Source organism: Diabrotica undecimpunctata, chromosome 7 (assembly GCF_040954645.1).
Source record: "Diabrotica undecimpunctata isolate CICGRU chromosome 7, icDiaUnde3, whole genome shotgun sequence".
Taxonomy (NCBI): Eukaryota; Metazoa; Arthropoda; class Insecta; order Coleoptera; family Chrysomelidae; genus Diabrotica; species Diabrotica undecimpunctata.
This window is the reverse complement of record NC_092809.1, coordinates 96,295,352-96,322,350: the sequence shown is the minus strand read 5'-3', so window position 1 is coordinate 96,322,350 and position 26,999 is coordinate 96,295,352. Positions and strand designations below refer to the sequence as shown.

Genomic DNA, 26,999 nt, shown 5'->3' with positions numbered 1-26,999 from the left:
GAAAATTAGATCCGTCTTTGTGAAGTAAAAAGACAAACAAAAACAGCGTTTCATCAACGTTTCCGAGTTCGAGTTGGCTTTCAGAAACGGTAAAATAATTAGTAAGTTTGATATCTATTTCGACTCGTTCCCAAAACTTCGATAATATGTTTCGAAATGTAATAATTTTTTTTCTGGTTATGATCGTCGTAAAAAATTCAAAAGAAAGTTTGGAGGAAGACATGGGCAAACGAATAAATCACTCAACTATGGCTGAAAAGAGTTTGTCCAGAAAACGTCGGTATCTGACATTTCCTTCAGGAAGTTCTCTTCAACTAGGTTAGTAGAAAACTTTTTCACATTCTTTTATTTACTTTTTCGGAAATATCGAGTTTGTACAAATTTATATGTAAATACTTTCGGATTTTATTATATTTTTGACAGAAAATAAAATGTAATAGCTTTAATAAAAGTTCCGTTAACTTATTTTAAATAATAGACATAAGCCATTTAAATACAAAGTTCTTACAAAGAGTATCTTGGTTCCCTTTACATTACTAAAATTGTGTGGATCATATTTTCTTTGTACGCTCTTACGGATTAGTTATTAGTCTAGGGGCCAGGGCTGTTTCGTGATCGATCAAAGTCCACTAAGTTTCAGAATGTATTCTTATATATTTTGACCAGATGAATTCGAATTTCAAACTTGCTTTTGCACCGAAAGTCATTAGAATTTGTTATAAACAATTTAATTGTTTAAAGAATTATAATTTGTAAACTAACAAATATAAATCAACAATAACAAAAAAAATTATTCCTTAAAAAAAAACTGCAAAATGATATTTAGCAAATCTTGATCCAATTTTTAGAGGCAGAGATATTCCAAAATGAGTGCAAAAATATTGCAAAATTACGGTATTTAGACGATTTTTCACTTGTAACTCGGCTGCATTTTCAGTAAAATAACTTTATAATAGCTTAAATTAAAGGAAAAACTACCAACTTTAAAACTGAACCTTATTTATAATCAAAATATTATTTATAACAATTATAAACAGATATTTTTTATAAATTTAATATGTTTATAAGATTTTTTAGCTACCAAAACTTTAGATTGTAGCAAAGCAAGTTACACAGTCGTATTGTTAGGTCCAAGACACAGAATTTTATGTATTATAGGTGCTCTAAATATATTTGTTAATGCTATAAAGCAGTTTTAAATGTCTATAGTAGAAACCACGGTTAAAATGTAGTGTTGGTCTTACGTTGCCGGCACGCAGCGATGCCGCTCATGTCGATAAAGTGATAGGTGTGTGGTAGTTTGGCGATAGACTGATAAATACGGACCGTACGGGCTTGATACTTCATTTGACGATTGGTGACTTATCCCTTGCTATTTTGACGACACCGGTCTCCTCCATTCTACTTATGTGGTTATTCCATTCTTTTTTACGTTACATTTTGTTCGAATGTCTTCACTTCACTTTCGATCTCTCAGCGTATTTTCTGTAATTCTTCTCAGTACTCTCATCTCTGCCGTTTCCAGTAGCCTTTGCGTTGTGGCTGTGTCGGGTCTTGTTCCTAAGGCATATGTCATTATTGGTCTTACACGGGCTTTATAAATTCTTCATTTCATCTCAGTGTTAATGTGTTTGTTTGGCCATATAGTGTTATTAAGGCATCCTGGCATAGGGTGTGGTTCGTGCCGCTTTGGTTCACATCATGAAGAACCGATTGGTGAATAATCGGATACATAGAGGCATTCTATTATACAGGAGTACGATTTTGAATTCCGGTATATCAAAGGAAAAGACAATATCATAGCCGACGCGCTAACACGGGATGAAGACATAGGAAAAAAGGAAGCAATTACGTTACATGTGGGACTAAATATCTTGACACAAGAAGAAGGTGTATTCTCATTAAATGAAATAAGAAGAGACCAAGGAGAATTGGAGGAAAGAGAAAAAAGAAGAGAGAATAGACGGAAGGGAACTATATTTGGTGACACAAACATTGGCAGAGAAGATTGTAAAAAATTTACACGAAGACAATGGACATATCGGTAGCAGAAAAGTCTGGCTGGTTTTTCGAGAAAATTAAATTTGCCGACAAGATTACCGCATCGCAAAAGAAATTACACAAAAGTGCCAGATCTGTCAAAAATATAAAATTAGAAATTTCAAAAATGAAAACGTTACAAAACATATTATATCCCGGAACAAATTAGATATTGTAACAATAGATATGTTAAGCGATCTAATTATGACGACGAAGAAGAATAAACATGTTTTAGTCATGGTAGATGTGTTTTCCAAATATGTAAAATTATACAGTTGCCGTACCACGAAAGGGGAAGAAATAATGAGAAAAATCGACAATTTTATAGCCACCGTAGGAACACCAAGAAGGATTCTTCTAGACAATGCAACATATTTTAGAAATGATCGTTTCAAGGGACAACTTCGAGAACGGGGAATAGAGACAAATTTTGTTAGCATCAGACATCCACAGAGTAATCCTTCGGAACGTTTTATACAGGAAGTGACGAAGTTTCTACGGATTACAACAGAGGGTCAACATCGACGATGGGATAGGAAAGTCGCCGAAGTAGAAACTTATCTAAATACCATCCCGAGCACCGTAACGAAAGAGACCCCAGAATATATAATGAAGGGTATAATGCCACTAACACCATGGGAAGATAGAGAACAAAAGGAATACACACAGAAAATGGAAAATGTGCAGAGGAGATTGCGGAGAGCAAACGAAAAATATATCCAGAGGCAAGACCAAAATAGGAAAAGAAGACCAGTTACTTTCAAAAAAGGTGAGAAGGTTATGGTGAGAGCATTGCGCGTGTTCAACATACCTAGCAACGTGTGCGGAAAGTTATTGCCTGTTTTTGAAGGTCCGTACATAGTAAATAATGAGAATGGGATAAATAGTTATGAGTTAAAGCACATAGAATCAGACAAGATTAGGGGAATTTATAATATCAACGATGTTTACAAATATTATGAATAAAATACTGGTATTGTTTTTGCATAGAGAAAAATCCCTGCATAATTCAGTAATTTTTATTATATGCAAAGGCGGGGATTTGTTATGTTTCTTCTTTCCCAACCAAAAAAAACTAAATAAAAAAATCCATCGAAATAAAATTTTAAGATATCAATATAAACAAATTGTATGTAGTAATTTAAGATAAGATTTAGTGTAGATAAGAATAGAAATTTGTTTGGCAAACGACCTTTTTCCGTTTCAAACAAAATTATCAAAAAACCTTTGTTTAGAATTAGAAGACATTTTACCTGTAAGTTAATCTTTTCATTGTTTGTATAATCGAGTATTAAATGATCGTATTCTAATCTTTTGAAATATGTATAAATTGTGTATTGACAAAACCAATTTTAAAGTAAGCTATTTAGTTTTTCTCTGAAACCGAAATTAGGATTTTCCAAAATCATGGTAAACACAATTTGAGCTTTTGATTGGACGGTCGTTTTTAAATGGGAATTTGTGAGCCGATCATGAGAACCGAGGAAGTCAGTTATTATTTGGTCATCGAAGGAAACAGTCGTTTGTCTCAAGATAGGGTGTGGTTGGTGAGTTGGATACCGGCATTGTGAAAAGAATTGAATAGTTTTGCAGAAGGAGATAGCAAGTAGATTGAAAGAGGTCCTTGTATCTACCATTGGCATTTTGTGAAGATTTGTGAAAGTAGTTTTACGGCATCAAGTTGACAAAAGGAGGTCCTTGTGTCATTAATAAGTAGTTGAGTTTTTGGAGAAGTGCATCAGGTGTTTTTGGTTAGTGCAGCAGGTTTGCAGAAAAGTTAGAAAGGAGCCTAGGTGCCAAAAAGAAGAGATCACATCGTTGAGGAGACTGGATTTTTCTGGGTATGTTCCAACATACAACTCAATAAGAAAATAAGCTGTAAGTGTTTTGTACAATTGAATTTTATATCTGTGAAGGATCGGTTTGACATCATGGTCATTAGCATTCAAATTTAAGAACTGAGGTTTTGTTAGGCTAATCAAAAGTTTAAAGTTTTGTTGTTTCTTGTTTCAAGTAGGGAAAAATTTAAGTAAAATTGGTTTTCACTTAATATAAATGTATGTAGATTTAAAATCTTATTATTATAAAAATTTGATTTATTTTCTTGAATGCTGATTGATAAGATAAGGACAGAATTTGATAATGAATTTAGTCGTTCATATAAAATAAAGAAACGTAAATTTTTGTAATATAATATTTTTTTTTATTCTTATCCTTCTTCTCTATCCCGATAAAAGACAACTAGAAAATCTTTGAATCCATCGAACACAGGTAATATAAGGAGTTTATTTTACTTTTGATAACAAATAAGTTATATTTTTTTATGGGCTCAATAAACTAAGATTAAAGTCAAAATAAACAATCATAACAATATATATATATATATATATATATATATATATATATATATATATATATATATATATATATATATATATATATATATATATAATGGACCAGAAGTATTTACTGACAACGTAAGGAAGTAAACGTTAAATAGTGGGTTTGCAGCAATTGTACCACATAAAATAATTTTAATCTACCGATTGATAAAATGAAACATAACAATATATATATATATATATATATATATATATATATATATATATATATATATATATATATGAAAATTACTGAGTTCTCGGGAAGAACCGCGTTAAGAATTTAAAGCTCGACGTTTCGACACCCATTTTGGAGCCATTTTCAAGAAGGGGTTCGAGTTCGGGATCTCAATCTGCCTACTCCCCTCACTCGTGACGTACCGGTATCTTGTTCTGTATAAATACAAGAACCGTCAAACGGTACTGAGGTCTCAATCTGCCTACTACTCAGTGTCGAGTGATAACCGGTCTTACCTTGTGAGGCTGCTTTTATACCATCTGTATGCGTGGGAACTGTATGCGCTGACGTGTTCAGCACATATATATATATATATATATATATATATATATATATATATATATATATATATATATATATATATATAACGGAGCTTTGAGGTTTATTGGGACACGCAGCGGTGAAATAAGTGTACTCTTTTAACTAAGTTTCAAGCTTTCGAGAATGTTTATTTTCATCATCAGCAAAAAGTTATTGAGATTTGTCTTTCGTGGATGTTCTACTCACAGGTGACAATTTTAGGCACCACTCATTAATTGAGTCAAATATTAAATAATACATAGTGTAAAAGGCCAAATTGTCAAATTATTATATACACTGACACATAAGAAAAAGACAATTAAAAACAGATTAAAAGCCACGTATGCCGGCCAACTATGATTTGTAAGGTTAAGAGTAAATTTTATATATATATATATATATATATATATATATATATATATATATATATATATAATAAATAAAATATAAATAAAATACACAAGATCATAACTGAAATGTACTGTACGTACAGTACATTTCAGAATGAGCATTAAATGAGCATTAAATCTCAGATATTTCTCGCTAATTAATACGCGTGGACAATGGGAATTAAAACTGATTCGCTTCTCCTCATGACTTTATAATGAACTTTATTTTTCAAAGAATGTGTTTACAATGGAAGCTATTGAAAAATGATAAATATAGATAAGATATCGACAATGAGTTTTTGATATATTTTACTTTTTTAGTAGTATTTTTGCTCATGTTATTGTTTAGTTCGACAAAGGAACTCTCTTATTTATACATCGATGATTGAATCATGCTTTAGTTAAAACAATAATGATGGTCTTTTATACAACTGTAGGTAAGTTGTGTGCGCGTATATTACAGTGCTATGATTCTTAAATTCGGTCCTGATGCTCCGCTCGGGGCAAACCGGCAACGTGAACGGCCCTCCTCCCGTAAGAAATGTGCCTATCTTACCTGCACTGCGTTCTAACTGTAGCTTCTACTATAGCACCGTATAACTATGAGAGTTGTTTGCAAAGCAGAATAAAATAATTATATGCACGAATTCGATGCACGTAAGGTTCAAGCCGCGGAGGTCAAATGTCAAAATGCGCGCAAGTCAAGAACTAGTTTCAATAGGATTCTTATTCTCATTTTATAATGCCTTTTTTTTCTTAAATCTTGTTACAAAGGCTCTTATTAGTGTAAGAAAAAACTTCAATTTAGGGCTTATAGGTGTTCTTTTTTAATATTCGTATGCCTTTTCTTTGTACTGAAAGAAAATGAGGGCAAAAATGCAAAAATTGCAAATGTCAAAAATAATTTCTTTTTAATAATTTTCAGTGTATTGTCTTACGATGCCATCCGTTGGAGTAGGAGAAATTTATACATTTGGATTAACAGCAGCCTTGGCATGGGAATTACCATCGACAGGCGATGAATTGTTAATGTCATTGGGTAAAAGACCAATTACCACAACTACCGAAGAACCCACAACAACTATGCCGGTAATTTTTTTTGTATTATATATACCTCTTTTTTGTATTTAGTCAAAAAATTGTGGCCTCGACCTCGCATTTCGAATAAATAATAAAAAACCGGCTCAAAAGGAAATGAAATTCAGTTAATGTAATTTTATTTCAGCTGTCCCTGACAAATATGAAATCTGTCAGCTTTATTATTTTTTTCGGAGAAACTGTTTACAGGTCTCCAATAATACCGATTAATATTAATTTTTAAAAAGGATATTCTCGGATTTTCTCCCGTTTCGTGCGTTTGACACCTGATTTATGTTTCAGCCTCATCACGACATAGAATCCGATCATCACGACTTATTCGATCACCCTTCTCAAAGAAAAAGCGGCTATGGATCATTGAATCATCTTTCCGACGAGTGGACATATAAAAACAAGAAACATCCGGCTCCTGTCACGACTCCTAACGATCCTCTTCGACTTAAAGAAAATTTTAAATTCAATAGAGGGTACACTGATTTTTCGAGAAATCAATTGTATTCATCTAGAAAACTATCTCCGCATCGCAACTATAACTATGATAAGTAAGTTTATGTCGAACTTTCTTTCCTGCTGATATTCTTCCTTTAAATTTAATTTAATCAAGTTGCCTGCGTTGTTGCTACTTTTGATTAATATTATAAGGCAGTGGCAGTCCGTGGATGTGTTATATTATGTATGGTCATAACTAGAAACCGGAATATATTCAACATCAAATATGACCATATATATGCATAAATTGGGGTAAATATGCGAAATTTTTAAAGATATGCGTAATGTATGCAAATAGGGTAGGGTCGTCTATATTGAACCGGCTCCTAAATTGGACCTTTGCAGATTTGAGCGAACCGACAACAAGTGGTGCTATCCGTTAATACCAACTAGAACTACATCCCGAAATCTGTTAGAGTTTTAACATGTGTGCAGCTGTAAACAACGGCTGAGAAAATATTAGTGTTTTCGTGATTATTTAACTTCCGATACAAAGATACTACTACTTACTGTTCAAGTAAGTAATCACAACATTTAAATATGTCATCTCAATATTCTCAAGATTCATTAAATGGGCCATAGTCTAGGGATTATTTTCGTAACCTAACCTCTAAATTGGGAAAACCAGTTGTGGGTGAAATTTGATATTGTTTAGCTTTAGAACAAGGTTTCCTAAATTGGACCACCAACTGATTTGTAAATTGGACCGGTCCAATTTAGGGAACCTTATTGTAAATTAAACCAGTTCCATTTAGTTCTTGATAGATTTATTTTTTATTTCAGAATGTTATTACGTGGTAAATACGGCAAGTGGAGAACAGAATATTTAGTCAGTGTTATTTCCGCTTTTCGTAATGGTTCTTATAGGCTTAATGAATGTGCAAGGTTGTTTAAAGTACCTAAAGCTACACTAAAAAGACATCTCAAAGAGAAAAAAATGGGCAAATAATGCAATTAAAAAAATGGGCAGGTTTACTGTGTTTAATGAAGTTAAAGAAGAATTGGCTAAGCATATTTTGATTTTCGAAGAGCAAATGTTCGGGATAGGCATACGAGACGACCTCAAACTGGCATTTAAATTGGCAACAAGAAACAATTTGAAACACAATTTCAACACAGATAAACGCATGGCAGGTAAAAGGGGTATTATGGATAGATAGCTGCTCAACCGTACAACGGCAATATCAGAAAATATTAGCCAAGAGGGGAAAACATTTCTAGTAGAGAGCGGGGGGTAAATACTACTGTGGTTTGTTATGCTAGTGCAGCAGGACAGTTTGTACCACCTATGATAAATTTTAATTAATAGGAAACGTTTTCAAGAGGAACTTTCATTAGGTGCTCCACCTGGCAGCATTGTCACTATTTGCGATACTAGATATATCAGTAGCGATCTTTTTATGACATGGCTTAATCATTTCATTAAAACAGTTAAGCCAAGCCCTTAGGCCCCTGTTTTGTTATTGTTGGACAGCCACAGAACCCACAGTAAAAAGCTAAAAGCCCTACAAATTGCCAGGGATAATGGAAATAGGTTATTGCAGTTGCCAAGTCACACCACACATAGATTTAACCATTGGATGTTGGATCCTTGAGAGCCTTATAAAATGTTTATGGACAATGCTTTCAAAAATTGTTGCGGAATAACTTGGGTCGAACTGTATCAATGTTTCAGGTTTTCGGGATAATTGGAGAGGCTTATGGGCTTGCTGCAACAGTGGGAAATGCACAGAACGCTTTTCGTGCTAGTGGCATTTGGTCTATAGATAAAAACGTTTTTAAAGAAACTGATGTTGCAGCTTCAATTATGTTGTACAGGAAGGAGCAGAATCCCAACAGGAAGCATCTTCTTCTGAAGAAGATAATATTCCATTGGCAGTACGAACGAAGAGAGCAGCATCAACTGCCCTAAATACTATTTCAGTTATAAAGTATAAAGTATATTTAGTATAAAGAAGAGTCTCATCGTAGCAATTCTAGATATATTTTTTTCTTAAGTTACTTTCATCTAAAATGTTAAATTTACAATATTTCCTGCAAAAATGGAATTACTTTTGAGATTGGAATTCTCTAAGATAACAAGATATATTTAAATAGGTTGGTGTTAGGGCGAGGTTTTATTTGGGTCTTCAGTTAAATAAACTCATTACAAAATATATTTCAGTTCATTATATTACTTTATTGTTCAACAATTAACTTTTGTTTATAATCACGACTAGTAAGCTGAACATGTTTGTAAACACGTGATACTGATCCACGCTAACGTTATGGAGCAGTACTCTAAATTCAATAATACAATAACAATACTTCTACTTATGTAGAGGGGTAAAAACGCAAAAAAATCGATTTACCAAGAATCCGAAGCCGTATAAAAAAAAAATTTTAAATAAAAAATGTAGCTGAGATAATTTTAATCAAAAATGTTTATAAGCATTTTTTGTGTAGAATGAACCGTTCTTTCAGAAATAACGCTTGAATCGACCGGCGATTTTGAATGTCAGTTACGTGCGCGAAATCAATGTTTAATAAAATTTGTATCAGCTCGACGGTAAAAATTTAATATCTTTTGATTTAATTGTTCTCTCGCCAAAGTTCAAGATGCGTTTTAAAGATAGAGTTTAGCTTTCGTAATCACTTTTTGTATTTTGCCGCAAGTAAATAAAGATTTTATGAAGGTGTTAAATAAATAAACGTGGCGCGATTTTTACCATTTTTTATTATTCTCACGAGATCAATACAATCTATCCCTTTTATTGATTGGTCACTATAAAGTTTCGATTATTGGAGCCTAAATATGCTGCTAAATAACGCCGGATTTAAACTTTTACATTACAAACAATCTAAAACGTTTAAAACTTTTTTTTCAATTAAACTAGTACGTTTTTCAAAAGAACCAAACTTCTGCTATAAACTATACCTAAAAACCGTCTTCTTAGAGCCATTTCCCATGACATGCGATCGTTTTAAACGTAAAGCATTAAATTCTGCGTTTTTTTTTTATATTTCAAATGCCTCATTTTTGTTGCCAAAACTCAAAATTGAAATTTCATGTTTAAAAGATTGATCTCTGAAAATGGAAATTTTACTACAATTGCCCAATGAAAGTAGTGTTGCCCAAAATAGGTCTTGGTCTTGCAGTCTTGGTCTTGTTCTTGCGTTTTCGCAAAACCAAGACCAAGACTAAGACTCTTGCGTCTTGCAGTTAGGACTGAGTGTCGTTTTGCGTGTATAGTAGTTCGGGTATATGCTTAAAGACTCTATGAGACGTACAAAAATATCTAATAAAAATTTGAAAAACTGGACTTATGCGTATTACGAACAATACTATAAACATACATACCAAATCAAAATATTCATTAAAAAAACACATTTGACACGTGCTCAGAGGTGATAATTACAATGTAAAAATAAAATATTTTGTCGGTACATTCTTCTCCAGCAGACGACTTCTTCGCTCTGAAATTAATTGTCCAGATTTTTATAAAAGCTGTCCTTTAATCATAAAATAATCTTCTTGCATTACGACGCCGACAGTAATATCGTATCCAATTTTTTTTAAAATATATGTCACCTTAGCTAATAAAAAATATAACACTTATTGTTACGGACACCCACTTAATAATTCAATTTTTTTCCCATTATAATTTAGTTGGGAGAAATCTCTAAATTAACAAATCTTATCGGCCTAATATTCTTTCTGCTGAGTGTGCGATGAGATCATTCGGTTAAACAAAATTTGCTGAAAGAGCGCGGATAATATTCAAAAGTAATGAGACAAATTAATAAACAAAATACCGAAATATTTAGAATAACGAAGTAACGATATATAATTCTTGGTTTCTTTTAGGGTATGGGAAGTAACGGACATAAAGTAACTATTATAGTAATAGTTACTTTTTCGATATCACTAAACTTCATTCCCAATTGAGCTTTCCTTTAAGTCTAATGTGATAATAATTGTTTTTCATCTAATCCTTGTTGTTTCCGGAGTGACAAGTTTACAATTTGACATGAGGGACAAAGATTCAAATAGTTCTAGTCCGAGTAGAGAGCGTTGGAATTAGATCTGAAAGACATAAAAGCAAATTTGATGAGTTTTTCGAAATAATTCATGCATCCCAAATTGCTTTGTGTAAATTGTGCCTACATAGAAAGGATGAAATGAAAATGAAAAACAGAAACACGTCAAATTTAAGGAAGCATCTAATATCTTTTCACAAAAAGGAATTACAAATATTTTTTCCTGAAAAACCAAAATTCGGTGGAGATACCGCAAGTTTTTTAATAACCGCTGTAAAATGTGGACATGTAACAAAAAATATGCTTATTACCTTATTATCAATTACATATATTATGTACCTACTACTTTATTTTGGTAAATTAATGTATTTATTAAGTAGATATCTCCTTAATTTAAAATAACTCTTTTTGATTATCATTGCTTTTTTACCTATTCTTTATTTTTCCAAGTTAGTTTTTTATATAACAGTAGAGTTAAGATTGTTAACAACATTTATGTTGCTTTAATAAGTGGATTATAGTTTGTTATCTTATCACCTAAAGAATGTATGCCCTTGATACCTGCACCCTTTTTAAGATTTCCATTTCATATATGGTGGGAGGTCCATCATTCCCTTTCTAGGCAGATAATGTTCTTTAAAATACAGTCAAGTTTATGTCATTAATTTGTTTTTTTTTGTGTTTAACCATGTTTTAGCACATGTAAGCTTATTAAATGCAAACGTTTTTTAAGAAACAGATTGACTTCCGTGGGGCATGGTAGATAGCTGAGTTAGTTAGAGCATAGCCACCGATCGCTTAGATCGTGGCTTCAAACCCTACCTGGTGTCAGTTGTTTAGACATTTAATAATTTAGTTGGTCTTTATTATGGCTATGTTAATTCAAGCTTAAAATGTACTTGCTCTGTTACGTTGTTCTAAGATTTAAAGTAACGTTTAATAAATAGCAATAGGCTAATGGGTAACTGCAAGACTTGCAAGACTCTTGCTGCAAGACCAAGACCAAGACCGAGAGAGCACAATACCAAGACCAAGACCAAGACCAGGTGTATTGGCGCAAGACCAAGACCAAGACTGTCTAAGTCTTGTCTTTTTCTTGCATTTGGGCAACACTAAATGAAAGTGATCAATTTTATTGATCTCACGAAAATCGTAAAAATTGGAAAAAATCGCGCCACGTTTATTTATTTAACACCTTTATAAACACTGAGTTTATTCTCTTCAAAATACAAAAACTGCATACAAAAACTGCACTCTTTACCTTTGAAGCGCATCTTGATTATTGATGTCGATAGGACACTTGGATCAAAAGGTATCGAGTTTTTACCGTCGAGCTGATACACATTTTATTGAACATTGATTTCGCGCACGTAACACATTCAAAATCGACGGTCGCTTCAAGCCTAGTTTCTGAGAGAACGGTTCATTCTACACCAAAAATTGCTAATAAACATTTTTATTTAAAATTAACTTAGCTACGTTTTTTATTTGAAACATTTTTTTTACGGTGTACAGGTTCTTGGTAAGTTTTTAATCTCCCTACGAGGGGGGTTTTAGGAAGAAGCCCAGAGGTAAAAGTGGTAAACTTTTTGCATTTTTTTTTGAGGTCCCAATATTAATATTTTTGGCACAATTCAGCTTGTTCGTTGAATTTTTAGTATTATAAAAATGACAAAACAGGCTTTCATAGACGACAGGAACCATCGCGGTAATTAGACAAATGTGGCCATTCTTGACTACTACTCTGTATAACAACTACCACTGCATTCACTAAAGCCGCGGGCAATACAATAATTCTCGCTGGCTATACCCACTCGGAGGGCGTGTAAAATGTATGCCCCAAACGACATCCACATAAGTGACACTGAATACAGCTCCTAAGGTTGTACGATGCAGTTTAACTTGAGATTGTAGGGATAAAATGTACAAATAGGATTTTAGACTTAATACGTTAACTGCCGATATATTCTGGATAAGCTTTCACCAAGAGCCACTTACTGTTTTTGATACATAGACGTTTATTTATTAGTTTTTGGAAAATTTTGAATGAAGTAAGTATTTTTAAACTAAATGCACTTATATACAATAAGGGTTGGTGGTGAACGCGCCAGATCGTGATTGGCGCTCAGTGAGTATTTGTATACAGATGCCGTACGATGAACTTTTGCGTTTTGTAAATAATATTGATAAAAATCAGTTTTAATAGGTACATTAATTTACTATTACAAAATAAAACAAGAAATATAAAATAACATAAAATATAGATATATAAAACAAAACTAAGGTTTAAATGATATTTAACAGCAATCCAAACAAAATCCAGGGGTATCGGGACAGGTTTTGCATTCGTAAATTGTATCTATATAGATATTTTGTTCGCTGCAAGTTTTACAGCGTTTTCTCATAACTTTTCCCTTTAGATCTTCTCTTAGTACCTCTCGTTTTGTTACTAGGTGATCTTGTGTAATATGTTTGGTTCCAGAATTATTAACAAAATTCAAGCAAATTTTTGGCTAGATCAAAGCTGTTGTAAAAATTGTCCATGTAAACGCAATGGATTACATTTAGTTTCCCTTCTAAAAGATACAAAACCACTTTATTGGCATGTATCTTTCTACCTGAATCGTCAAACATTCCAGAATAAACTAAAAATTTAAAAATTAGACCATTTGGTTCGGTCAACATATACAATTTGATTAGATATTTATGCTTTTTGTTTTTTAAGTTTTGTCTAAAATTAAGTCGTCCTCTGTGTAATACCATTGACTCATCCAAGCTCACATTACGATCAGGATAATAAACTTCTTCCATTCTCTTATTAAAAAAGTTTATCATCGATCTAATTTTATATATTCTGTCTTTAGGTATTTGTTCTCCCTCTTCTGGATTTTTACTAAAATGCAAACAGCGGAGTACGACCATAAATCTGTCTTTTTCCAATAATCCCCAATCCTAGGTAATGAAATGTAACGATATGTAAAACCAATCATAAAAAGACTAGCAGTTCTTCGGGAGTCAAAATTTTCCGATCGAAAATTCTAGAATGTGTCGCCCCTGCATTCAACAAGAAAACGTACTCGGCATACCTGTAGTCTCATCACATATTTGCTGCAAACAATTATTTGTAAGTGGCATTCGAAAAAAGTGAACTAAATTATTATTGGAAACTTGTATTAGTAACTCCTGGTGTTTTAAAAAAGGGAAATTTTTCATACCATCAAAATTTTCTTCCCATTTATTGCTTTCATCAACTTCAACGAGCAGATTAGTCTACAATTAAATATATTTTTATTAAAAAATTAATATTTGCATATAATTTTATAAAATACATTACCTTTCGTATCCTCAATAATTGCTGCAGGTAAGTTATTTTCAACTTCATCCTCAAATTCTGTTAAATGGCTATAATAATCTCAACAGTTCTTCATCTGATAATTTTTTTTTCATATCTAAATTTATTTTTTTATTTGAATTTGAGCAACTTGGTAAAATATTGTCATTTATATTATTTTTATTCATTTTGACACGTTAATTTTGCACCCCCTATGCCATTATAATATAAATATAACTAACGCCAAATATAAACTAAACAGACGAGATCTAAAAGAACCCAAATCATATTTAGGGAAAACATTGAAAATATCCGGGTATTACCAAGCTTTACGATTCACAAGTCTAAAAAATAGAAGAAATATCAAAATCTGGGAATTACTAATCTTTACACGGTTACTAATCCGATAAAATAATATGCATTTGCAGAATTTTATGTACTGTGACTATTATTTACAATTATTACAAAGAAAAAAGATATAGACACCCAGTCGGGACAAAAAGTCGTTAGTCGGAGAACCAAGAACAAAATTAGAGAATTGGTACCCTTAGTTACCTGCCTTTGAAATATAAAAGGCCCTGTTGTAGCGCCAGCCAGTGAAATATTCCAAGATCATAATCAATAAAAGCCGACGACGCGAGAGCGTCGTTGGCGTCTAACTTAAGTCTATCGGCAAGGAACGTGTTAATGTATACTAACGATATAGTATTGGTAGAAAGTACTGAAAGGGATCTACTACAAATAAGATGATAACTTTGGATGATGAACTAATTGTAAAAAATAATATATTTAATTACTTAGGATTGGTATTACATTACAGGTTTCTAAGAAAAAGGCTAGTGTCAAATTCTATATTTATTTCAAAATATTTTATTAAAACCACTGTCCTTAATTTTTTTAGTTACGGTGTAAGAAGCTATAACAACGAAATGGATCATTCATACGTCCATCCAGTCTATCACCAAATCCATAGACGGACTAGAAGGGACCTATATGTTAAACTAGAAAAACTAATGACAGCGTAAGAAACTTGTATTTTTTATTATTTTTAGTGAAGCGACATTTTCATAAAATCTTGGTTGGTACTCCTTGATCATTATGGATGGTTGCATTGCTCACATACCAAGGAGCGTTAGTTATCATACTCAGTGTTTGTGATTGGAAGGTCTGCAAATTTTTTGTGTTTAAAGGCTTGCTACAGCCCCAGAGTTCTACGCCGTAAGTCTATATTGGTTTTAGTATGACTTTGTAAAGCAGTATTTTGTTCTCCAATGACAGTTGTGACTTAATGCCAAGTAACCAATTCATTTGTTTTAATTTTATATTCAGCTTTTCTTTTGTTAATGTGTTGCTTCCAGGTAAGCTTTTGGTCCAAATGCAACCCAAGATATTTCACAACGTATTTAACAGGAATGGGGGCATTGTTTAGACTAACTAAATATGATTTGGGCTGATTTTTCGGTATTGACTTTCATTTTCCATTTTGTCAACCAATTCTTTAATGTATGCAAGTAATTTTGCAGCTTTTCAGATGCTATGTCTGTGTCTTTGTTTGAAACTAAAACGGCTGTATTATCCAAAAAGTCGCCACTATGACGTCATCTGTAATAGGTATGTCAGCAGTAAAGATTAGGTACAGGAAGGGACCAAGGAAACTTCTCCGAGGAACTCCGGATTGGGTTGAATGATAGGTTGAGAAATCATTATTGATTTTTACTTGGAACTAACGTTGGTTAATATAGGACTTCACGATAAGGTACATATCGCTAGGTAGTAAAGATTTTAATTTATATAGCAAACCGTTATGTCAGACTTTATCAAAAGCCTGCTGAATATCGAGAAATACTAAGGCACACATAGTCTTTTTCCAAACTTTTCTTGAATTTATTTACTATTCTATGATACTGTTGGATTATTGAATATTTTTTACAGAAACCAAACTGATGTTCGGGTATTATGTTCTCGAGTGGTACAGTTTCGCTTATTCTATTTAGCAGAAGTCTTTCAAATACATCAAACGTAACAAGCTTATCATACGATAGAAAGAAGGTTCTGTAGGCAATTTACCTGGCTTTCCAATCATTATAATATGAGCATATTTCCACTGGATTGGAAAATGACTGCAGCATTCTAATATAGATAGATAATAGCAAGCAAGATATAGATAATAGCAAGCATGAAAACTGCTTTCCTGATTAGATGTTTTGAGATTCTTGCATTTATTAAATCGTATTCTGGGGCTTTGTAAGAGTTAGTACTCATTATTATTTTGCAAACCTCGAATGGGGAGAATGCTTTTATTGGAGGTGCTAGTTGGCAGGGTGCATCTAGATATTTGCTTACTACATTATGATTTATGTTTTGACCTAAATTTGCAGTAAATATGTTTTCTAAATATTCTGCAAATACATTAGCCTTTTCATTGTCTGTCTTCGCCCAACTTCAGGTTACGCTGCGCTGCGCCAAAATCAGGTTTTCTTATTGAAGGAATTGGTAGTGTCAGTTTCTTAAATTTTTTACTTGCTCTTTATATAGAGTGGTCATCTGGAGAGAGTGTTAATATATAAAAATTGAAGGTGTCATTATTAGTGCTGACGTTAGCTGGTGTGTTAGTCTATTTAGCTGTATCTTATCGAGTGGATATCGGGACCTTTGCCATTTTGCGCTCTTCTTTTTTTGGTTAGAATTTGTTTAATATGTAATAGCAGATTGTTGTCTTCAGGATTACCCTTTTTACTTATAGGAGTATATTTACAAGAAGCGTTTTGTATAACATCCGTTAGCTTTTGTACTGCAAATTCCAGCTCATCAGATTCTTTTATTCGGTGATCTAACGTTATATTCTGGTTAACAGTGTTTTCAAATTGTTCCCAGTTTGTTTTTTTTTTGTTAGATAGTCTTAATGGCTGTTGATTGTATTTTATAGTTATGGTCCGAGTAATATACTTGTATGCATAAGAAAATATGTATTTACTTATAACGTATTTTATTTCATTTAAGGTTAAGCAAAGATGGAAAAGCTTGCTTGAAGAAAGCAATTTGTGAAGTTAGTCAGGTACCTCCAGGAAAGGGAACTTTGTATCAAGAATTAATGAAAACTATTTTTAGGTAATTATTTAATGATTATGTACACACACTTTTGCCTGAAGGGTTTTGCACAATTAAATTAAATTGAATGCTATACTGTAACAACATTGTAAACGCTAAATCACATTTTGTCGACAAGTTGAAAAATCACCTTATAATTGATTATTTTGAAAAAAATATATTTATGAGCTTAATATGATAGATTATAGGATGCATAACAATAATAACAACAAAAATAACCTTAGGTTACACAAAACAAGCATTTTTGAACATATATGCTATATTTTAATGAAACAACGTGTTAAATCCCCGTCGGTTAAAACGTTGTTGTGTGGAAGTAAGGCGGTTAAAACGTTGTTTTAGAAATAAAAAATGAAGTACACGTTAAATTAAGAAAGGTACATGTTATTAACAAATTACTTATGTTTTATATGACGTACATATCAAAATAATAATATTCATTCTTAAGATTTTAATAGTAGCTTACACACATACTGTAGTGGAATATATTCGGCAATATTTAATAAATTGGCATGTTTTTCTTTTTTAATTGGTAGTGGCGCTTCATAGGCTTCTGTAAGTTCAGCAAGAGTGACTTCAGTTATAGGCGTTTTAGTTGACTTTAAAGAATTAGATGACCATGGTTGAATAGTGTTGTGGGATTTTCTTAACTGTATAGTTTTGGATCATCTGAGCTAATTTGTATCTACACTGACTGAGTTAGTTTACACTTTGGATCTTTTCATACTACATTTTCTGCGTAGATAAAATTTAAAAAAATGTTTGATGCATGCAGATAACTTTAAATGGGTTTTTAACTCTAACTTTTGCAATTACATCTGTCCACTGAAACGGGATATTAACCGATGAAAGTTTCTTGTTGCGTTTTATGAGGGCAAAGTCTCTATCACAGGGAAAAAGCTGTGTCCACTAGTTAAAAACTTTTGCTCAATTTGAGTGAAGTATTTTTTTAACAGTAGTAGTCGAAGTAATGTTATAACTTTCGAATTATTATTTCGGCCGACACATCTATCTGACCAATAAAAGTTTTCTTTCTTGGCCTAGATCAAGACGATTGAAGTTTTCAGTTATATAAAGTAGCAATGCTGATGCTATCTAAGTGGAGCCTCGTTGCGCCATTAGTTCATTCCACAGCATCATTGTAGCAGTATTACTCCTCATTTTATGAACAGCGTAGTTATACGAAGGAAGTTGTCGCTGGTGGCTGATTGATGAGTCAGTTGGATTAGGGCAAAAAAGAACTTGTTGCAAATCAGTACACAAAACGACATAATTAGCATTTACTTTTGCAATTTCAGTATCTCGTCATAATGTTTTGTGACCTGCTTCCGCTCGCATATGATGAATTTTACTTTCAATGCGAATTTCTATTTTCTTTCTTTTACATTCATTGCTAACAGAAGAAAGTTTGATAAAGACATTGTCGCAATATGAAGAAGTATCTGATCTGGGAAGTCCAAAACGCAAGTTGAATTTACTTTTAAAAATATCGTGGTAGGTTCGTAGAGAGATTTTTGTATCAGGGTACTTTTCAAAAATAATCTATTAGCTTAAATCAGCTGGAAGGCAACTTTTAGAAGAAGCATTTCTTCTATAATGATTTTCTTGCTGCGAAAATGACCTAATATGTTCAAATATTTTCTCTGCATCTGTTCTCATGATTTTTTGGACGATTTGTATGTTTGCCACGTTGATCATTTAGATTTACTCTTGCTTTTATTTTATCAACAAGGTACTGGAGTCTTCTAGCGGTTATTGAAAATATATAACATACCGTTACAGTATACAGCTTGCAATATACTGTGATACCGTTGCTTTACATACCCTCATGTTTTCTACTTTATATTTCACTGTACACTGACGACGAGATGTTGCTTCCCCAACCCTTCTTCTTTTTGGCTCTGGCAGCGAAAGAGACTGAGATAAAAAATTTGATTGTTCATTGTAACTCAGTTCCCTAAACGTTTTGAATAGTTTTGAGTGAATGCCCACTAATAACTCAGCAGAACAACCCGTAGCAAACTGCTTACATTTACAAATATGCACATAAAATAAATATTGTTTTAAAACATAAAACCATTTTAGATTACTTTAACTTACTTCATCTGGGCAACTTAAAGCTTCTTTGGATACTTCTCTAGACGAAACGTACGAATCACCAGCATCTTTGCGACGTTTTCTAATATTCTGCTTCTACTTATCAATGTTAAGCTTTCGTGTTTTTCCTTTGTTAATTTTGGTAATTACTGACGTGGTTATACTACCATCCATTTAGACTCGAAATGACAAATTACATGAGTGGAAACGTTGTCTTACAAAACACGAGCAGAAAATTTGGCGCGAAACACGCCCCACTTTAACACATACAACGTTGTTCCACCGAAAGTTGAAGGTTGACTAATTTTCAAACTACCAAAACAGTCAAGTTAAGTCTCATAATATTCCTTACAGTCAGCAGTACATCATTTTGCACGTATAGAACGTTGTTTCATAGAAAACCCACTTATGAAAGTATTAGCGGTTACAACGTTGTACCAGCATAGCATAATATTATAAAAGATGATTTCCTACTTCTTTATTTACTCTCAAAGAGTTTATACTCCAAATGTGTCTCGCTGAAACCAGCATTTAGAGTAAAAGTGGAGTAGAGACATTGTTCTTAAGAACTCTCTGGTGATGTGGTACTATTTACATCATTTTTCAAGAAAAAAATTTTAAATCTGAATTCCCAGCTCGTACTAGCAAATCTGAATTTTGCAGGATAGAGAAAAAACAAATAAAATTGGCTGACTATTGGTCACAATACCACAGAAACAATGTGTAGAGACATCCAATGGCTATCAAACAATAAGTTTGAATCTAAAAGATTTTTATGCGAATAATAAATAGCAGAATATACTGAGTAGTACTCAGTACGGATACAGGAGTGGCTTGGGTACGATAGAAGCATTGTTCAGTATCCAAGAACATACAAAGATGCAGGGATATAAATCAGAATTTATACAATTTAAAAATGCCTTTGACAAGGTTTTTTTTATCTTTGGTTATAATGAGGTAATCAATCTGGTCCTTACTATATTCTCATCGTCATCTCTAGGGGTTTTCCAGGTATATATTCTTCGCACAAGTAGATCATGTATTTTCTATAATAAGTCCTTTGTGCTTGCAAAACTGGAGTATCCTCTCTTCCTTTTTATTACATATTCCCATCCCACATTCGCCTACTGTTTATATGTCTCTTGCTTTTCGTACCTTCGCATTAAAGTCACCTAAAATAACATTAACTTTTTCTTTTTTGGTTTTTTCTAAGTGTTTTGTCTAATTCGTTATAAAGCTGTCTATTTATTTCTCTGTGCTATAAAATGTTGGTACGTATGCCATTATGATGGTTACATTGCATTGCAAAGAATTTAATTTTAGAAGTAACTCTGTCCGTTATCGGTATAAACTCTTTAACTGATCTTTCGGTTTCTTTGTTGATGACTCAGTGACTCCGATGACTCCAAATAGCTCCTCCATCGCGATTTTGTGGAGAGGTGTAATAATAATGTTCATTTAGGAAGCTTACATAGATTACAAGAAACAAAAATTATAGTTTATTCGTCTTCCGGGTTTGGACCGTGTCATTTGTGAGTGACCCAAAAGTGGGTTCATCTCGACGTTTCGCTACAATTGTATGTAGCTTCTTCAGGAGAACAAAAAAGAAAAAGAAACAAAAGACAAGAAGATGGGTAGTTAGCAACGGTAACTCAGTTACTCAACGCAACCAGAGGCGAATACTAACTACCATGATTGGCCAGCGCGCGCTTCTTGACGTTCGCGCCACGGAGTGTGCCGATACGTCCCGACACGACAGGTCACCGCGACTATAAATAGAGCGGTAGCGGAGTAATCGTCGGATTCACTCCCTGCCTCTCGACGCGTTAGTGTTCTGAGCTGTTGGACGTGAATCCCTGTCCTGGCATTTGGTTTTCACCTCTGGCTGCGTTGAGTAGTTGAGTTACTGTGACCAAATGCCCATCTTGGTAGTTAGTATTCGCCTCTGGTTGCGTTGAGTAACTGAATTACCGTTGCTAACTACCCATCTTCTTGTCTTTTGTTTCTTTTTCTTTTTTGTTCTCCTGAAGAAGCTACATACAATTGTAGCGAAACGTCGAGATGAACCCACTTTTGGGTCACTCACAAATGACACGGTCCAAACCCGGAAGACGAATAAACTATAATTCTGACTCTGGCCGTGAAAGCCTACGATTTCATTTGATCAACCTCTACGGGGAGGTTATATTCCGCAAAACCTCAGAGTTTTCCAATCTTCGCTCTAAAGTTTCATCTCTACTTTCTTCGCTCACCTTCCTCTCTAGATGTCGTGATAATAACTTGGTTCCCAATTTTCTTGTTCTAAAACATCACATTTCCTCTTCATCTTCTTCCCGAATTCTACATCGAGCCAGCCTATCTCTACTTCGTGAACGGATTCAACATATTCGAAAAACCCTTAATTTTCAATCCCAAAAACTTTTTAAGCTGCATCTTGAACTTTCCAGTATTCTTAGTGTCGATGATTGGTCACTTTTTGACCGCATTTCCTATCATCAAGCCGATAAAATCCTTCTTCTAAGCAACGAAACTCACAAAAAGAAATTCCAATCCCTTGTATCTAAGAAAAAATCACATTCCACCACTTCTACTTCTCTTTCACCTCTTACTAACACCGTCGTTAATCTTTCTTCTCACCAATTAACAAGTGCAGAAAGCAGTCTTCTATCTAAAGGTCTTAATTTTGCTATCACTCCTTCCAGAATTCCTACCGAAGAAATAGTTTCAAATGTGGAAGCGGCACTCCGCACAATTCCTAAAATTCCAGCCGACCGTATCCGCTTTGACGTCGCTAAATGTCTTGATACAGCCAAAATCCCTACTTCCAATATATCTCGTGAGGAATTTATAGCTCTCAAAAATCTCCGTTCTCTTTCTGAGATAATAATCCTTCCTGCAGACAAAGGTAATGCCACAGTCATCCTGGATACTCCTTCCTACATAGAGAAAGTAAACGACTTACTTAGGGATACATCCTGTTATAACACAATTTCTCGAGACCCCACTCCTAGAGTCGAACGCGAAATTTCCCATGCCATCAAACAATCCGATCTTTCCGATGATGTTAAGAAGTCCATTGTTCCGAAAAACTCCATCTGCCCCAGAATTTACGGTCTTCCCAAAATCCATAAAGACAACGTACCTCTTCGTCCCATTGTGACTACGATTAACTCTCCTACCTACAAACTCGCAAAGTACTTGTCGAATCAGTTTAAGACCTATACTGGTCGTACCTCTTCTTATGTCCGAAATTCCACACATTTCATCACCTTAATCTCCTCCCTCACGGTCGATCCCCAAGACATTCTCGTCAGTTTCGATGTATCATCCCTATTTACTAATATCCCCATACATGACTCTCTAGTTGTTCTGCGAGATCACTTGACCAATGATAACAAGTCTTTGGTTTTGGCAGATCTTGCGGAAAAATGCCTCCTTTCAACATATTTTTCTTTTAGAGGCAATTTCTACAAACAAATATCTGGAACACCAATGGGTTCTCCCCTTTCCCCTGTCATTGCTGACATTTTCATGGAAGCCTTTGAGTCTTTAGCCCTAGAATCTTACCCCTTAAAACCAAAAGTCTGGTTCCGCTACGTTGATGATACATTTATCATCTGGCCCCATGGTCAACATACCCTTTCTCCCTTCCTAGATCATCTTAACTCACAACATCCGAGTATAAAATTCACAATGGAAGTAGAAAATAATCGGTCCCTTCCCTTTCTCGATGTGTTAGTCACCTCCAAGCCCAATGGCCGATTGGGTCACTCTGTTTATAGAAAAAAGACTCACACGAATCGTTACCTACATGCTTCATCACACCACCATCCTGCCCAAAAGAATTCTGTGATCAACTCTCTCATCCATCGGGCCATTTCGATTTCTGAACCTGACAACCTTAGAGAAGAACTTGGCCATCTGCAAAAAACCCTTGTCGCCAACGGTTACTCCAAGTCCACAATTCAAAATATTACACACCGACATCTACATCCCCCTTTACACCCTAGGACGACAAATTCAGAATCTTCGGGTAATACTCCTGTGGCTTTTCTTCCGTATATTCGAAGTGTCACTGATAGGATTGGCAAAATTCTTCGCAAGGAAGGTATCAGGACTACTTTTCGACCACCCAAGAAAATCTCACAATATCTACCCTCTCCTAAGGACCCATTACCGCCCCTATCTTCCTGTGGTGTCTATTCTATTCCTTGTTCATGTGGACAAGTGTATATTGGCGAAACTGGTCGTTCCGTCAAAACTCGGATTCAAGAGCATCAAAGATGCATTCGATCAGGTCTTTTCTCCCATTCTGCAGTTGCAGAACACTGCCAAGAAACCGGTCATTCCATATTGTTCGAAAAAACTCATATCATTTCTAAGAGCCCCTTCTTTTATTCCAGGAAAATCCGCGAATCTCTAGAGATCCGAAAAAATCCACATAATATCAATCGAGAGGAAGGATACTACTTGTCTCCCATCTGGAATCCCAGTCTAGAGCCGCCGTCCGGTCCCGCTACCACGATGCAGCCACATGATTGGCCAGCGCGCGCTCCTTGACGTTCGCGCCACGGAGTGTGCCGATACGTCCCGACACGACAGGTCACCGCGACTATAAATAGAGCGGTAGCGGAGTAATCGTCGGATTCACTCCCTGCCTCTCGACGCGTTAGTGTTCTGAGCTGTTGGACGTGAATCCCTGTCCTGGCATTTGGTTTTCACCTCTGGCTGCGTTGAGTAGTTGAGTTACTGTGACCAAATGCCCATATTGGTAGTTAGTATTCGCCTCTGGTTGCGTTGAGTAACTGAGTTACCGTTGCTAACTACCCATCTTCTTGTCTTTTGTTTCTTTTTCCTTTTTTGTTCTCCTGAAGAAGCTACATACAATTGTAGCGAAACGTCGAGATGAACCCACTTTTGGGTCACTCACAAATGACACGGTCCAAACCCGGAAGACGAATAAACTATAATTCTGACTCTGGCCGTGGAAGCCTACGATTTCAAGAAACAAAAAGCATACTAAATACTAAATAAACATACAACTCACTGAAGTAGAGCTACTATAAAAGTAGTATCCCTTATGCGTGAGACTTAAAAATATTTATTTAAACAAAGAAATATTTAACAATTGTATAAATAGTAAGTTACATATGCGTACTTACAAAAATACATTAATTTTAATGTTAATATAGCATGTGACACAACTGTGAGTACACAAATATAAGTACATGATATTATTTGCAGTAAATTCAAGAAATGTTGTAGTTTTTAATTAAAGTCTATATAGATATTTATTATCTATTACTATTGTCCATTAATCAGTTCTTCATAAAAAGGGGTGTTTTGTTTTCATTCCATTGTTGAATTTCATATTTATATCTATGTTTTTTATACTTTTTAATTTGTTTTAAATTCTCTGGTAGACAATTGTATAAGATGGGCCCTATGTAACCAACATATCTCTGAAATATGGATTTATTACATTTACGTAAAACTGCATTATTCCTTGAATATCTAGTTTGATGGGCATGATTGTTAAAGTTTAATAATATCATTTTTCATGTATATGTATAAGGGCTTTGTAACAGAATAATTTACGTACAGTTAAAAATTGATTTTCATTATATAATAGCTCGCTAGAATATCTTAAATTTTTCCCATAAATAATTTTAATTAGCTACTTCTGAATAACGTTTATAGAATTCAAGTAATTATTTCGTATTCCACCCCATCCTAAAAGGCCATAGGTAAGTCGAGATTGTATAAGTGCATAATAAAGAATTCTTAAATGAGTTATTCCTAAAAATTGTTTTAAAAATTTGAATCTTAATAGTAGTCCTAGTAGTAATTTAACTACTATATTATTTGCTTGGGAATTCTATCATAAATGTTTATCAAATTATTATACCTAGATATTTAATCTCGTATGTATATGGAATTTCATTTTTTGCTTTGACTTTTAATGAGACAGGATTTGGATATATGCCATTTACATACGAAGTAAATGGCATATAAAATTTTGTTTAATCTACATTATTAAGGTGAGCTTATTAAACTGAAACCATTTCTGAATTGTAGCAAAGTCTGTTTCGGCTTTTTGTTTTAAATTACCCCATGTATTTGCATCATCGAAAATAGCTGTGTCATTTGCAAAGCGTATTATCTTACCTGTAATCTTCAGTCTGAATAGATAATTGATGTAGATATTGAAGAGAATTGGTCCTAAGACTGTTCCCAGCACTCCATAGAATATAATTCTTCCCTTACTAATTTCTCCATCTATAGAAACATGTTGTTGCTTGTTTAGAAGATAACTTTTTAGGATATGGATAAGAGAGGGAGATGGAGAGGGATGCAAGCCCTCTAATATCATATTTTTTATTATCTCCAGAGTAATGAAATACGTAGTTTTCTATTACACTTCTGCTGCTGTTAGGCCATCGAACTTCATTACAGCCTAGGATGTCTATCTTTAAGCCGTGCATTTTCTGTATTAGGTCAAGCTTTTTCTTGTTGGTGTAGAATCCATACGTTCCACGCGCCAATTCTTTTGTATATTTTTATAGGTTTTTTCTTCAGCATATCACAGATATTTCGCTTGCTGATGACCTGAGTGTATCTGTTATCTTCGTGGTTTATGCCTTTTCTGTCAGATCTTGGATGTCGATTACCATTTTCAGTGCTGTTTTTGGACATTGCAAAGAAGCTAGCACTAAAAAAAGTAGCTGTGACATCAATATATTATGGTTTTACATGTTTCAAAATTTAAATTCTAATGTGACCCTATGTCGATGACATTAGATAAAGATTTAATACTTAAAGAGCAACATATCTCTTTGCTTGACTTGAACACGTGGTTCTTTTCAGTTAAAACGACACAGACCAACTCCAACTTGTCGTTTTAACTGACAAGAACCACGTTTTCAAGTCGAGCAAAGAAATATGTTGCTCATAAGTATTTATCCAATATCATCGACCTAGGGTCACATTAGAATTTAAATTTTGAAACATGTCAAACCATATATTGATGTCACAGCTACTTTTTTAGTGTTAGCTTCAATTACAAAAGAAGGTACTGAGGATGATCTGAACGAGATCGAAAACGTCACGTTATGCACGTGTGTAAATTTTGACGACACTTTTTTAAAAAAGTTTTAAATTAAATGTTTTATACCTACATACAAATGTGAAGCGTTTTACTTCTGTTTAAGTTTTTTAAACGATAGTATACAGCCAACTACTGGGATTTTCCAATTAATTTTTATTTTTAACATCATTTTACTTTTCTACCAAACTTTTTATACTATACTATTTGTTAGAATTTAAAACTGATAATATAATTTTATTTTATTAGGATCAAGCCACATGATGATTACGAGGATGAAGATGATTACGATAGAGCTGCTAATAAGAGTCACAACTGTAGTGAAAGATATTCTTCTTGTCAACATTCGGTTTGGACTGACATGTTTTAATAAACGTTTAAAGTAAAAAATGTTTTATTTTAA

General features: G+C 33.8%; 1 protein-coding gene across 2 annotated transcripts; it reads left to right on the top strand.

Moving 5' to 3' along the window:
• On the top strand, positions 1-26,999 carry LOC140446874 (uncharacterized). 2 transcript variants are annotated; one of them, XM_072539450.1, is made up of 6 exons: positions 1-318; positions 6,274-6,437; positions 6,729-6,988; positions 15,188-15,307; positions 17,287-17,394; positions 26,846-26,999. In XM_072539450.1, the coding sequence occupies exons 1-6, from the start codon at positions 147-149 to the stop codon at positions 26,964-26,966; spliced, it is 945 nt and encodes a 314-aa protein (XP_072395551.1). In that variant the 5' UTR covers positions 1-146; the 3' UTR covers positions 26,967-26,999. The 2 variants fall into 2 exon arrangements, with proteins under 2 accessions (XP_072395551.1, XP_072395552.1); XM_072539451.1 differs by lacking the exon at positions 1-318 and adding an exon at positions 5,669-5,785.